The 14,636-nt window shown below is 43.0% G+C and overlaps 2 protein-coding genes across 2 annotated transcripts; both read right to left on the bottom strand.

Moving 5' to 3' along the window:
- Nucleotides 1-242: 242 nt before the first annotated feature.
- On the bottom strand, nt 243-1,190 carry LOC115749187 (ethylene-responsive transcription factor TINY-like). Its single transcript, XM_030685897.2, has one exon. The coding sequence runs from the start codon at nt 1,053-1,055 to the stop codon at nt 345-347; it is 711 nt and encodes a 236-aa protein (XP_030541757.2). The 5' UTR covers nt 1,056-1,190; the 3' UTR covers nt 243-344.
- Nucleotides 1,191-9,588: 8,398 nt separating this feature from the next.
- Nucleotides 9,589-12,796, bottom strand: LOC115749163 (sugar transport protein 14). The gene is made up of 4 exons (XM_030685866.2): nt 12,445-12,796; nt 11,158-11,480; nt 10,378-11,007; nt 9,589-10,251 (listed from the first exon to the last, which is right to left on the bottom strand). Exons 1-4 carry the CDS (start codon nt 12,584-12,586, stop codon nt 9,799-9,801), a joined length of 1,548 nt encoding a protein of 515 aa, XP_030541726.1. The 5' UTR covers nt 12,587-12,796; the 3' UTR covers nt 9,589-9,798.
- Nucleotides 12,797-14,636: the final 1,840 nt, after the last annotated feature.

Below are 14,636 nucleotides of genomic sequence, written 5' to 3' on the forward strand. Positions count from 1 at the left end.
ATTTTTAGAGAAATATCATGAACTTACCTGTTACCATGGAATTTCATGAGCAAGAACACGTGCGGAAGATGTTGACTAGGTCGTCTGTTTCCTTTCTCTGATAAAACACCAAGTTTCCGACCCGAAAGAACATGATGATGATGATGACGACGACGACGACGACCGAGATATACAGCAAGTCGTTTAATAAAGTGCAACAGCAAATTCCACATGAAATATACAGTTGGTCGTGTTTGAACATGAAGAACAAAAGTGGAAACATGTAAGAACTTAAAGAGTGAAAAAGGAAAACAATGGAGGGGGCAAAGACAGATGCACACGGAGCGATAGACCAGCTGCTGACACTAGTAATCCCACAAAGAGGCCTCAAAATCAGCCTCGATCGCAGGCTCTGCCATTGACATTTGATCGCTAAAGAGACCAAAATCCTCGTCGTGACATTGCGGATACCCCCAACCATCCATCGAGTCTGCAAACACGATCTCGGTCCCCGGCTCGCGCAACTCGTAGCTCGTGCTGAGACTCGGCAGCTCGACTATCTCGCTCAGTTCCTCCGTCGTCTGCTCGTCTGCCGCCGGCAGCCATAACGTATCCATCATCGACGATGGCATCGGCATTGATGATGTCGACGACGACAATGGCGATGGCGACTGCATCGGATGCGGACAAGCCATGGAAGCAGCTTTAGCTGCAGCAGCCTGGACGTCACGCGCCGAGTTGGAGGCCGGCCGGGGCAGCAATTCGGCGAGCTCGGGGAAGTTGAGCACTGCCGCCGCCGCGCTGCCCTTGATACTCAGCGCGGCGACATCGTGCGCGCGCGCGGCCATCTCCGGTGTGGGGAAAGTGCCCAGCCAGATCCGGTTCTTCTTCTTAGGCTCGCGGATCTCGGACACCCACTTGCCCCAGGCCCGCATCCGGACGCCCCTGTAGACCGGGTGATTGCCATCGTCCCGGGCTCTCTTGGGCCTCGGCTGGGTCAGGTCGGGCGTCTTAGGCCTGGCGGGGCACAGAACGGTCGACCCGGGCGAGTGTGAACTATCGCTTGGACCGGCCATGGGGTTCAAATTGGCATGGTGGGAAGCGAATCAGGCTCATAAGAACCTTGCGATAGGTTTGAGATGGCGAGGGAGAATTAAAGCGATGAGAAGGGGGAGAGGATGGCGCAGCTTCTTATGCGAACGGTACGCCAACGATGGTGATGGGGACCTCCTCGTCCGATAAAACGTGTTCATTTTTGGCTTCGCGTCAGCATCACGTGACGCTCATACTATTCCTTTTATAATCATGCATGCATGAAAATGCAAATATAGTGCCCATGTTAATCGAGACTTTTGATCGAGATATACCCCAACGTAAGTGCCCAAAAAGACTCCCGTTTCTTGATCCGCGCCTCTGTTCCGGTCGAACGTGTGGACCGAAGGCCGTGAAGCCACCGCGCCGCTGCCGCTACTCCTCATCGCCATTCACCATTTCATTGGAGCTCTAGTCCTCCTAAGTTCGACTGACGGCGCAACTGTGATTGGTTGCGAGGTTACTGGGGCGACCTAGTGCATCGATGGCTCTGGGATCTAGCAAAACCTACGCAGGGGATGAAGATCCTCTACTGTGCTCGATGTTTTCTTCGGTGCTGACTCGACAGGTCTACGTCGTCATTGCATCAATTATAAATTTCACCCACATAAAAAGGGAAAGATGACACAAATCGTCTATGACCTTTGCCTACGAGTTCCATGAACTTTTCATTTATTCAATGTAGTTCATAAACTTTAGCCCAATATGTAATGCCCTTTCTAAACTTTTAATTTGTGTAATGTGTTATGCGAACTTTTGGTACATATTTAATTTAGTCCCTTGAAAAGATTATCCACGGACTAGATTGAATTCATGGATAATATTATATGGATTAGATTGAACATTTACCAAAAGTTTCATAGTAACGTTGCACATTGGACTAAACTTCGGGGACTTAATTGAACAAAGTAAAATTTAGGGATCACATTACATATTGAGCTAAAGTTTATGAGCCATTTATGTAATTATAATATAAAACCCTTTTTCTCGTGCAATAGTGATTTGCGATGGATGGATCATCGAATGCAAACGCCGAGACAGACGAAGGATCTCATCTTCTTCAGATTCACAATGATGTCCATTGTTAACAAATCCTTCTCTTTGTTTCCACCCATATCTTGAGAACATGCACAGTTTTACGCGATGAAACAACCATTGTCGCCCCGACCGAGAGTGATCCCATCTAGATTCGGAGCATAACAACCGGCAATCTTGTCCGAGCTACTTGTGAGGCTCGCGTGAATCTCACAAAATCAACGGTTGCAATCCGACCGAGTCCACTAAGGAAGAAATTCTTCAAAATCTTACCTTCTTTTTCCGTTTTCCTATTCCACAATGAAAGCCCAAGATCACTCAATTCACTCCCTGTTCTGTTGCATTGATTGCTTTCCCCCACTCTCGTGAAAGCGCACGGCCAACCACCGGCGACAGCGATACAGCACGATCCTCCTGTACCGAAACAAATACTAGTACTATTATGGAGGTCTCAATTTAAGTGAACCCCATGTTTGTTCGATCAAACAAAAGCTTCGCGTTTTCACGGAGTTTCCGGCTCGGAAGAAGAGTAACTCCGAGGGTCAAGCCGGCCAATCTCCGTACGGAGTCGTATCCAATGCAAGTCGGCGGAGCCATTTTTGCGTATCAATAAGAGATGACTCGCTCGCCAGAAGTTCAGATACCCCTTCGTCGTCACTAAGGAAAAGGCATAGATGTCCTAGGGGGGCGATGAAGACAGTTTCTGTCCTTGTTTTTTTCATTTTTATCTCTTGTCATGTGCAATATTCCGATTTCTTACATCAAAGACGACACATGATCGTACATGTCTGTCTCACTGGGCCTCTACTTTCATTCTCTGGAGTGATACACAATATCAGAAAAAATTACCAAAAAAATCATAAATATATTATAATTATGCTAATTAGATATAAATCTTTTGTAATTGTGTCAATTCAGTCCATTTAGGCCGGCGCTAACGTGGCCAATTTAATAATATATTTTTTTTCACATTTTTTTTTATTTTTTTCTTTTTTCTCTTTTTTTTTTTTTTTCTTCCTTCTTCCTCCAGCCAGTCGCCAAACCTAGCGTCCACCTGGAGGAAGAAGGGAGAAAACAAAAGAAATGTTAAGATTCGGCGCACAATCACAATGAAGTAAAGTGCAAAACGAGAAAGAGAAATCGAGACAAGATGTTTTATCTTAATTCACTTTTAAACTAGGGCTATGTCCAACAGAGGTTTTCATTATAATCAGCACCTCTTATTACATCACTCAATTACAAGAGAAAAACAGTATATATAATAGTAGTTATTCCAAACTATCAATGAAAAAATATGGACTTAAAATATAAAAATCATATGGTGTCCAAGAGGCTCTACCCCCTTGAGAACCCATGCCGAGGCGCTTCTTTCGGACCCTCGCCCTCTCAACAGGACCCATGTGCTTACGTGTGATTGGAGAGTATGAACTACACTCCAACAAGAAAAAGAAAAAGAAATAAAAAATAGAAATAAAAAAATTCAAAATTATTAAAATGTTATTTAAAATTTGTCATGTCGGCTCGGCAGCATCATGTCTGCGTTGGCTGATGGGCCAAATGGAATGAATTGATAAAATTGCAATGGGTTTAGGACTTTTTTGATAAATCTCCCCACAATATCGAAAAGATAGGAAAAATAAAAACCTCCGCAAAAAAAAAAAAAAAATGATGATATCCCATGGAATGGGGCTGGAAAATACCCTGATTCGAAGGCTGTTTTCATGTTCGGAGCGTCTAAAGATTCAAAGCAAAGGGAAGATCTCGAGAGACGACTCACCCCGGTAGACGATTTCCGGGCAAGTTCTGTTTTGCGAAGGTGTTCTCGGTCCAGGGAAGAACTCCGAAGCATAACGTCGGACCGGTACGTCCGACATGAGCTGTCGAACAGTGATTTTTGCATGGATGATCTAGCTTCGTTTCGAGCCCACGTCCTGCGATTGGGGGGTGGAAGTGCTGCTGTCGTGGCCTCGCGAACCATACGTTAGCATGGGCCTCTCCAGTTATGGAATTTGGCCTGCAAATAATTTGAGAATCGTTTTTTTTTTATCCCGTCTGATAAAATCGGGTACGATGTGGGAAGGGCGAAATGATGTGGTCCTGAGGGTGTGGGGGCGAGCCAGGACGTGGATCTTTTGTACCGTTCGAGTGTGCAATTATTTAGGGAAAGATGAAGTTTTGGAGAGGTGCTCGAATGACAAAGGCTACTTCTGTCTGGCATGGCTGGGGATCCTATACGCATAAAGGTCCAAAGAATAAGACGGATGGTCTCTAAACCTTAACTCGAAATGCAATATCGTCCCTGGATTTTTTATTTGTTCAATATGGCCTATGAATATTTGGTAAATGTTCAATTTAGTTCCTGAGTTATGTGAAAATATCCAATATTGTTTCTCAATTAATTTAAGTTAATGAAATTTATAGATTTGGCTTCAAGTCCGATAAGTTTGAAGGGTAAAAAAAAAATATATCGTTTCACGTGGGTTATGGGTGTGTTTAGTTTGGCTTTGGGGGAATTCCTTTGGAAAAATACAAAGACCCTTTGCGTTAAAGGGATTTTTTGAAATGCAAATAGTGTTTGATAAACTCGATTTTAATAACGCATTGGGAAGCAACTTTGACTTAAATATCATTTGATAAAAACTACTCTTTGTAAAGAACTTTTGCTATTTTTACTTTAAGAAAAACTCTTAAACTATTTGCCGATGAAACTAAGTCGCCACCAACCAGCCTCGCCTCAGGGGAGGCTAGTGGCAACTTGATCTAGCCGCTAGCTGCTCATGGAGGCCTTTGTCGGTAAAGTTAGGTTTTCGATGACATTTCCGAAATTATGAAACTTGAGCGAGGGTAGAGTCGGAAGGAAAAAACTATATTTGTATTCCTAAAATACAATATTCCAAAGAACCTCCGGACCTATCTTAGGCCAAAGGCCTTTGGAAAGGCAATTGCATTTTTCCAAAATTCTCTGAAAAATGAACCAAAGTCATTGCATTTGCCCATGGGAATTTAGAGCTCCAAAATCCCTTGGGAATTATGCACTCATATCAACGCAAGATATTAGGTTCAAATCTTGATATAATGAACCTTTAAATTGAAAATTTGATTATCCATGATAATTGATGAAGTATTATATCTTGGTTGAGCTAGAACTGGTCAAGGCCAAAGATACCCAAACCCTAATCACCAATCATAATATTTTTTTTTTTGCACCAGACCAATCTTAATATTGAATCGTGACTATTAAGCCCATATTATGAAAATAACCCATGTGAAAAATGAATTTTTTTTTATGGACTTTATAAGGTTCGCGTGGTTTGGTGCTCTTTACTATCTTTAATCATCATTGGGTGACCTACAACCAGCAGTGAAAGATGGGATTAGTGGGAGGCTCCTGGTTTTGGCGCCAAAGAACATGAAAAACTAATCCTAGGATCTTGTCTCATTCGTTCGCTTTCTCATGATTTTCTTTTGTGTCCCGAGGCTGAGGTTTCATCCACTTTCGATGTGCGCCTTTGCCTTTCATGAAAAGCCTCAGCCTTTTGGAAATCATGTACGAGGATGGGCCAGAGATACTTCAATGGGAGAAACAGGAGCTTGTCCCTTTAAATCATGTCGTTCATACAGGAATGTATTAGTGGGACTTAGTACGAATCTGAAGACTGGTTTGACACAAGTGGTTTAGAAAATTGCATTTTCAATTGCGAATAGTCCTTAAAAATAAGTGGGTCATAGTCAAGAATCAATAACAATTTGACACGTCGTTTGGCAAATTAATCTTGTGAATCCACTTTAATAAAACTAATATTTTCCACGAATTTATTATACTCGAAATTCATGCGACGGATATAGTTGTTGTAAAAAAAATTATGGGAGAGGTGAGTTTGTAAAATTTAGCATTTCGTGATAAAATTATTTTACGAGATTGATGCGACGGATTTTTGTTGATTGTGTAGATAGAAGATTCACTTATTAAATACTCATGCAGTTCATTACATTATTTTTTTTTTAATGGAAACTTAGATGCATTGAAGTGACCAAGATTGTTGCAATTTTTTTTTTTGTCACGGACCTCTAGCATCTTTACCCCAATAGCATAATCGTGTTCACGTTTCATGATCGGATTCTATAATCACATCATGCTGTGGCATTGCAAAATAATATACCTTCGTTAATTATTTTCTAAAACTTATATGTGTCATTGGGTTGTACGTGTGAGTTATGTTAAAAATATCTCATATCGAAAAATTGGTGTAACACCGAGCTCACGTGTGAGGGGGAGATTATTATATTTCACGCCTGAGTTGTGTTAAATAAATCTCACATCGGAGAATTGGTATAGCGTAGAGTAGTTGAGGAACTACTCGTATCTCTCTTCTTCTTCTTTTTTCTCTCTATTCCCTACAACACTGCAAGTGTTATTGCATAGTGTAAACTACTGCAAAAGTGTAGTTAATAGAACAAGCTCGTGAAGTGTCGAGCGAGAGGCGTCGAGCCACGAGGAAGGCGGGAGCGTTGAGTGACTAAAACTAAGAGAAGTGAGAGTGAGATGTATGAGCGACGAGCATGTGCGACTTGGTCTGAGCGTGAAAAGAATGAGAATTAGGGTTTTGGAAATTTGAAATAATAAGAACAAAAAAAAAAAAAATTGGTCCGGCCCAAATGGTTCGAGTTGATAGATCCACACCTAAAATTGAAAACTGGATCGATACTCACCGGTTTCAAATTTTAGGAACCGAGAATTGCACGGAATCAAAACCAGCCAATTCGGACGGTTCTTTTGCTCATCCTTATTAATAGGCGTTAGTCAGACTTGCGCATTGGGTATGGGATAACTCTCGGCTTGCCAGACAATCCGACCGCTGCTGTGGAATTTTTAAGGTAATGTCAGGGCGGTCGCTGACATCGGCGGTCCGTTTCCACTCGCTTATCAAAATTCCCTTCTCCCTCTCTCTTTCTCCACGTAACCAGTGATGGATAAAACTGCTTTTGGATTATCATATACCGTAATACGTACATATGGAGGACCTTAGATTCAACTCGATCCGAAGTTCAAGACCATCATCGACTTCAAACATAACTAAGGTTTCGGCCGAAGTTCAACAAACGGTCATTCGCTTTCGGACAGTTATGGCGGAGGTGCCACGTAGGACGGCCGGAGTCCACGTCGGTAATTCCAACTAAAATCGGTCGGATCGACTCAATTGAAAAAACATGAAAATGTTTAGAACTAGATTGAGAAAATTAAAATGTTTAAGATTAAATGGGCAAAACTGCAATAGGTTTAGGACTTTTTGGATAATTTTCACAGAAAAAAAGTGGTGAAGGACTATGGTGGTGGTGGTAAGAGAGAGAGAGATGTTGAGGCGTTAGGGTTTTCGGCGTTGTAACTTAAAATTAATTACGGGCACGTGACATTATGTGATCGGTCACTGTCTAGACCACAATAGTTTATGTCCACCGAGCTCAATTGTAAAGATAGCTACATTGAGTTTGGTACGCGTACCTCTTGTACGAATCATACTAACTATCTATCTAAACGGCGAATTCCTCGACTTCTATTTAGCTTTAAATATTATGTCGGGTTGTCACAAACCTCTTTCGTCTCAAAAACTTGTTCAAATGATGAGACTTTCTATCACAGATTTACAATTATAAACCGACCAACAGCTCCTTTCACTTTCACAATTAATGTGAGATAAACCCAACACATTCTTCGCATATTAAATACGAACGTGCTAAAGATACATTTTCAGATTTCGCGAGTCAGGCTCCAAGACGGATAGGCCAACCTAATGGGGGTGCGAACCTATGGTCCCCCCCTGAGCCACTGTGTCAACGGAGCCTTTTCCCCCATCTAATTGAAAAGCGAGAAAATCACAAACGTCCAGGTCGGGGTTTATTGAACGGCTGAGATCTGTTGCATTTTAATCCAACGTCAATAGACCGTGAAGACACGGAGTCCCCCGAGGATCGGATGCTGTGGCTCCCCATGTGCGCGCTAAAAGGTTCAGTCAACGTCGAGTCACCGTATGATATGGGCCGCCACACGAATTGGGCCTACCCCGTTGATTGCATTGGATCTTAGGTGGGCCATGACATGTACGGCCGATGCCCATGATCTCGTCGTAGCCTCTTCGCCACTTTCCCGGGCCGAGCGTATGCCGCACGCCGTTCGATCGGCCGTCCGACTTGACCGTTGAGAGTAGGGATGAGCCCGATTCGTGTTGGACGCCAGAATCACCGATCCGAAAGAATCTTAACATTTCAAAATTCACAAAACTAATATGCATCTCTTTTGAAAAACCCCGAGATCCATATTGGCCCGATTTTCGGCCCAAATATAATCGAAAAGGCCCCTACATTGCATGGCGCTTCGAGAACTTGAACTTGATTAAAATTCGAACCCGCTTTTGAGACCGCTTCTCTTATTATGTGTCACCCATGATATAAGCCGAAATCTCGAGATTTATGAATCAGGTTTCACGAAAAGAGATCGGTGTGCCACGTGGCCATGCATGCTCTCTCCTACACGTGATGCCATACACTTAAAAAAAGGGAGATCAGATTCCACCGCACCTCAGCCAAGAACCAACTCAAAGCAGAGATGGCTTAAGCCTATGGTTTAAGGGAAAATCACGATCAGATCCTCAAGTGAGCGCAAATGGCCTTCTACTGCGAGACAGAGCACCACTTTTGACATGTCAAGTTCGTGATATCATCTCAAATTGCAGGATTCAAATCTTTCTTTTTCCCTCCTCCATGACCTCCAAGAGGGTACTGAAACACTCAAGGTCTACTGGCCGGCGAAACTGGAAACGGTGGGCTCGTGCCAATCGTCCTATCTCCGCGCATCGAGCGAGGTCATGGAGTTGCAGCTGCGAAGAGCCAAGCCCTCCACTTCTCGATCGCCGTGAACAGTCCCTCGCACTATTAATTGAGCCGCTGCCGGATTTATTGATCAGTTCTGAAAGTCTAGTTCAATGGATACTGTATGTAATCTTATAGTCCGCTTACTTCTGATCCCGCTTCAGAGTCTGTGTCGGCGGATGCGCCTGCTGTGAGAATGGTATTCTTGCGCACGCACTTAACGGGTCTTGTGGAAACCAGCCGAGTAATGAATGATTCCATGGCTCCAACCAAACCAGACCCGCCATCAGACGAGCGATTTCCGCGCCTTCCAAGTTCAAAGAGTGCATATTTGAAGCATCAGCAAAATACTTCAGAAGAAGAACAGATTTTGTCTGCTTATTTTACAGAAGCGCACCATAGTTATGGAATTTCTACAGCTTCCGTCCTCTTTATACTGGTCTTACTTAAGGTACTAAACATTTCTCAGAAAATTTCAGTAAATTCACCGGCCATCGGCACGTCCCTCACATATTGGGAACTTCATTGGGACGAATCAAATATGAGCTAATGCTTCTTAACTTTAGCTGTCCTGCCAATCTGCCATCAATTCATTCTTCAATCAGCAACCAACATAACTCAAGGGTTTGAACTTGCCATTTCATTTTTCCAAAGCCATGTGCACACAGTTTGTTCAAGTATGAATGAAAACAATGCACTATCCAGGAAGACTTTGAAAAGCTTAAAGTATAAAATCGCGAAGAACTAGAAGTACCAAGAATCCTTTACCACGTCAAACATTATAATGAAACTATAGATATTAGACAATTCCTTTGGGACACACCAAATTCATGGTGCTTTGTTTTCCAACTCCACTGGCGTGCCATTTCGCTCATCGCCGACGTACTTCTTCCAGAACCAATGATTCTTCCAAAGCAGGTACACCTCCTCTATCGGGACTTGCTTCGTCTCAGGCAAGAGGAAGAAGATGAAGCTGCTCATGATCACGATCAATGCCGCGAACAGCAAGAAGATCCCGTACTTGAGGTGGCAGAGCGCAGCGAGGAAGCACTGGGCGATCAACGCCGTGAATAAGAGGTTAACACACACAACCACACTCTGGCCTGCCGACCTCGTCTCTAGGGGAAAGAGTTCGCTTGGCACGAGCCACCCCAGCGGCCCCCATGACCTACCATAGGCCAGCACGAAGAGGCAGATGATGACCACGAGGAAGGCTCCAATCCCCTTGGGCAGCACCACTCCTTGCCCAAATTTCAGCGCCAAGGTTATGGCCACAATAACCTGACAGGGGAAAAAGTCATCGAAAAACATCTCTCATTGATCAATCAGAATTAATGAAGCATGATCCGGGAAAAATCTAACATATTTTTTGGGTCGTTCAATAGTTGATACTAAGTACTCACTCACCAAGTAACATATCATTTCGGTGCCGGCTTCTAGGAAGAAAGCCCTCCTGCCGAACTTATCGACGAAGGCCATCGAGATCAGGGCAGCAAGGACCAATGCTGAGCTGGTCAGCACGGATGAGTACAGAGAAGCCCCCGAGCCAAACCCCAGGCTTTGGAAGATCACAGGAGCGTAGAAGAGGATGGAGTTCATGCCGGTGAGCTGCTGGAAGGCTGGGATCCCAAGGGCTCCGATGACCAACTGGGGCCGGTTCTTGCGCTGCAGGAGGTTCCTGAACGGATGCTTGATGGCCCGTGCAGCCTCGCTCGCCTCAATGAGGTCCTCAAGCTCCGCATCCACATTCTTGGTGCCCCGCACTTTCTCCAACACTTTCCTCCCCTCGTCCAACCTGCCTTGCTCGATGAGGCTGTTTGGAGTCTCAGGGAGGAACAGGCCGCCGATGAACATGAGCACCGCGGGGACTGTCGCAAGGCCAAGAGACAGTCTCCAACCCCAAGGGTGAATCTTATTGGTCCCATAATTTATCAGGTTCGCGATCAATATCCCCAGGCACGTCGTTAGTTGGAACAACTGGTTCACCGCCCCTCGGATCTTCGCTGGTGCCATTTCTGAGAGATACAGAGGAACCGCCTGCAACAATCGGTATCGAAAATGCGTGTCAAACATTGCAATCTTAGGCTCTTTTGGTTCCAAGACATAGTAAGAGTCGGATTGTCAGGACTATGTCATTTTGTCACAAGGAAACTAAACTCATTAAGCTAGATCTTTTAGTTCCCTTACTTGGTTGCCAAATCCAATGCCAATGCCGAGAAATATGCGACCGAAGATCAACATCCATATGTTAACAGCAGCTGCGTTAAGGACCGCTCCGACGAAGAAACTGAGCGATCCCACAATGATACTACCTCTTCTGCCTTTGCTTCTGGTCACGTAGGAGGCGGCGAATGTAGAGACCAGGCCCGCAAAGTATAGAGAAGAAGTGAAGAGTGTTAGAACCTGGTTGTCGTATTTGCAGTAATCGGTCTCTTTCAGATGCTCGTGCTTCCTTCGGTACACTTTTGGGAAGAAATGCTTCAGGAAATCGTCCATGGAAGTCACTCCACCTGAAACGAATGTAAGAATTAAGATCATTGTTGTCGATTTTTAAAGAACGGGGATTGAAGAAGGGATTCTCTTCTTTCTGGCACCACAAGTGGAACATATACCAGATATTGAACCATTGGCATCAGCTAATTTCAAGATTGTTCATTTCTGGATAAATTTAGAGAGCGATTCTCTTCCTAAATTCGTTCTGTTTCAGATAAGAGGAATTAAGAAAAATGAAACGCATACGTTGCGGAATCCAGAATGATAACAAATACTCGACTAAGAACAATACTGGCTAACAAAAAAACCAGTTAAATCGGCACTTTCAGAAATTCCTCCGCTTCTCCGCATTTTCGGTAACTGCTTTTGGGACAAAAAGCAACCCTTTTGCATCACCCTTCCATCAAAATTCTGCTTTTGTCTTCCACAAACCATCGTTTTGATAACAAATACAATTAAATATACTTACCATGCCTTCTGAGTGATGTTAAAGAGATGCCTAGAAAAATTCTTGCACAAAAAGTGTGTGTGATGACCCCATCAGTTGCGTCTGCATCGTTGAATCACTCTACTTGTGTGATGACAAAAACTTTCGTCTACCAATCTCATTACAAACATCTTTGCCTATTCAGCGCTAAATCTACTGACTCTTTATGAAGATGCCAAGTGGGAAAGGAGGACCAACACTTAAACCAGTGATGAGTAGATTTCTTCACCATAGTGATCTCTTCTCAATGGTAGCAACAAGATTCATTGATGATCTTGAAAACAACAGTAACACCCACGCAAGAGGCGCTCAAATCTGATCACCATAAGACTCCATGAGCCAAGAAATTCAACAAACAAGAAAGGTTCACAGACGAAAACTATCATCCCCAGATTGGATAGCATGCTCAAGCTTCTCAATCGCAAAACAAACACAGCAGATAAATTCAAAATTCCAATGAAAAAGCATGGCAAGAAGGGGGAAAAAAAACTCACCCGAGACACCCAGATCATACCCAAAAAGAGATCCTCCAAGAGCTGCAACAATGCAAGTAAATACGAAATACCCAGTGATCCTGTACTCGTAAAGATGGGCCCTTTTCAGTTGCCCTGCTTCTACAAATCCTCCACCCGCCATTTTCACTCTCTGTCTCTCTGTCTCTCTCTGTCGATTACAGCAAGCGACCGCACTCTGCCCAGACCTCTCAGTCTCTGATATTATCCGCTGAAGCGTCGCGGAAGGGGGGCAGCGAGAGTTGCGGAGGATCAACTAGCGAAAGCCTCGCGAGGGTCAACGCCAATGATGTCACTCCGAAGAAATTTAAAACCAGAAGGGACAAAACAAGAGGGCAGCCGATGGAGAGACGACGGCACACCACGGTATATAAACGCAGCCAACGATAAGTTTGAAGAGTTGGATATGGGCAGTGACGTGTATAAAAATATTCCCTTTTAGTCCCATTTACATGTTTCATACATTATCTGTCTGATCTCACCCTCAAGACGACTCACCGGTTGACTCGAGGGATAATGACACAAACGATTTATTAATCTCTGATGCAATATAACCGGTTCTTGAATTTTAACCCATTATATAATATAATTGTTGAACTTTTGATATATGTTTAATATAATCTCTAAACTTATATGTTAAAATATTCGATGATATCCTTTCATTCATTCGAGATCAAGAGCAATACCGAACATTCTCATATAGTCTATCGATTGAAATCGGACACGTACCAAAAATGTATTGACCATTCATGTCGTTTTTTCTCGATTTAACTTGCTTCTTATCCGATTTGTTCACGTGATTAATCATCTTTTGTCTTTTAAGGTAAGACTGTAAGGGGAAAAAAAAAAGACAGGATTTATTATTTTCCATCCAAGAAAAATGGGGAAAAAAATTGAATGATGGATAATGGATAATGATAGCCAATGACCTGATCGTATTTATTAGATTAAATCTGGAGAAAATAGGGGAGTTTGTCGGAGATCCGGTTTTTCACTTTCCTCGCCATTTTGGCGGATCCAGCTAATCGCCTCCTCAATTTATGGTTACGTCGAATCTGGACCACGCAAAAACGATAGTGTCGCGACGATAAATTCTTGGGCTCGGGGCACGTGGTCAAAGCACGTGCGTGGAGCGGCGTCCCGGATTCATCTAATAGCTTCGATTATAAACATCGTTTTTATTCGTTTCGTTCGACGTTAAAGTTCGCCGGTTGCCGCTGATGAGTTCAATCGCGGATGCATCCCGATCCGATTAATTCGGAGGACTGTGCCCATTTCGAATTATGAAGTTTTATAAACTTATCGTGTATTACGATTGGGTTTACCTGATAATATAATATATGAGTTTCAACGCCTCGAAATGAGACGTATGATTATAATAAGTCATGTTGAACATTTTTCATCCTATAGTTTCTATAAAATATTGTTTATATTAAACAAACATATAGTGGTTTGACCGACGCCTCGATCTGAGGTGTTAGACGTTGTTTTATTGGATTAGAAAAATCAAGAAGGGGGCCCAAGAAAAAGGAATCTATTGTCTCCATTATTAATTGAATATAAAAAAAGATAATGCATTAAATTAATTAACCCATCTTTTATAATTAATTTCCATATTGAACTTCAATCATTGAGACCACCCCATGAACACGTATGGATGTCGTGTGAGATTTTGATGCAATTGAATTGGTGGGTAGTGTTGAGCCTTTCCTGTTCACCAAGAAACTTCTGATCCTTGCCTAAATATTTCTCGCATTTTTCGCTATTGACGAGATCGAAAAATTGGCTGGAAAGCATGTTTTTTCTGGTAGACTTGATTGTCCAAAGGGGTCTAATCATCGTTCTGGAATGAACTTGGTCATTTGGATAGTAGATTGAGCTTGTCGAAATAAACCTGATCGGATTAAAGTTTGTTTACAGGCTTAGGCAGGTGACTTAGTCTATTTTGTTTTGGATTGTCTAAGTTGATACACACACACACACACACACACACGAGAATATCGTGATTTTTTTTTTCACGCGGTTCACAAGCTTGGTGAGGTTCATGATGCTCGATCTAATATTCAATCACGCCAATAAATTTTTCATGAGCCAAGTTGAGCTATACCTCAGGCGAATAATATCGATCGGATGTGGTTTAGACGAAAAGAAGAATCCTTAGGTATGTTTATCGA

This window comes from Rhodamnia argentea, chromosome 4 (assembly GCF_020921035.1).
Source record: "Rhodamnia argentea isolate NSW1041297 chromosome 4, ASM2092103v1, whole genome shotgun sequence".
Taxonomy (NCBI): Eukaryota; Viridiplantae; Streptophyta; class Magnoliopsida; order Myrtales; family Myrtaceae; genus Rhodamnia; species Rhodamnia argentea.

Bases quoted from the DNA above. Each gene is read 5' to 3' on its own strand.
- LOC115749187 (XM_030685897.2), bottom strand. From the start codon at position 1,055: ATGGCCGGTCCAAGCGATAGTTCACACTCGCCCGGGTCGACCGTTCTG.
- LOC115749163 (XM_030685866.2), bottom strand. From the start codon at position 12,586: ATGGCGGGTGGAGGATTTGTAGAAGCAGGGCAACTGAAAAGGGCCCAT. The intron at 11,008-11,157 runs GTAAGGGAACTA...CGATTGTTGCAG, and splicing joins GCATTGGATTTGGCAACCAA to GCGGTTCCTCTGTATCTCTC. The intron at 10,252-10,377 runs GTGAGTGAGTAC...TTCCCCTGTCAG, and splicing joins CCGAAATGATATGTTACTTG to GTTATTGTGGCCATAACCTT.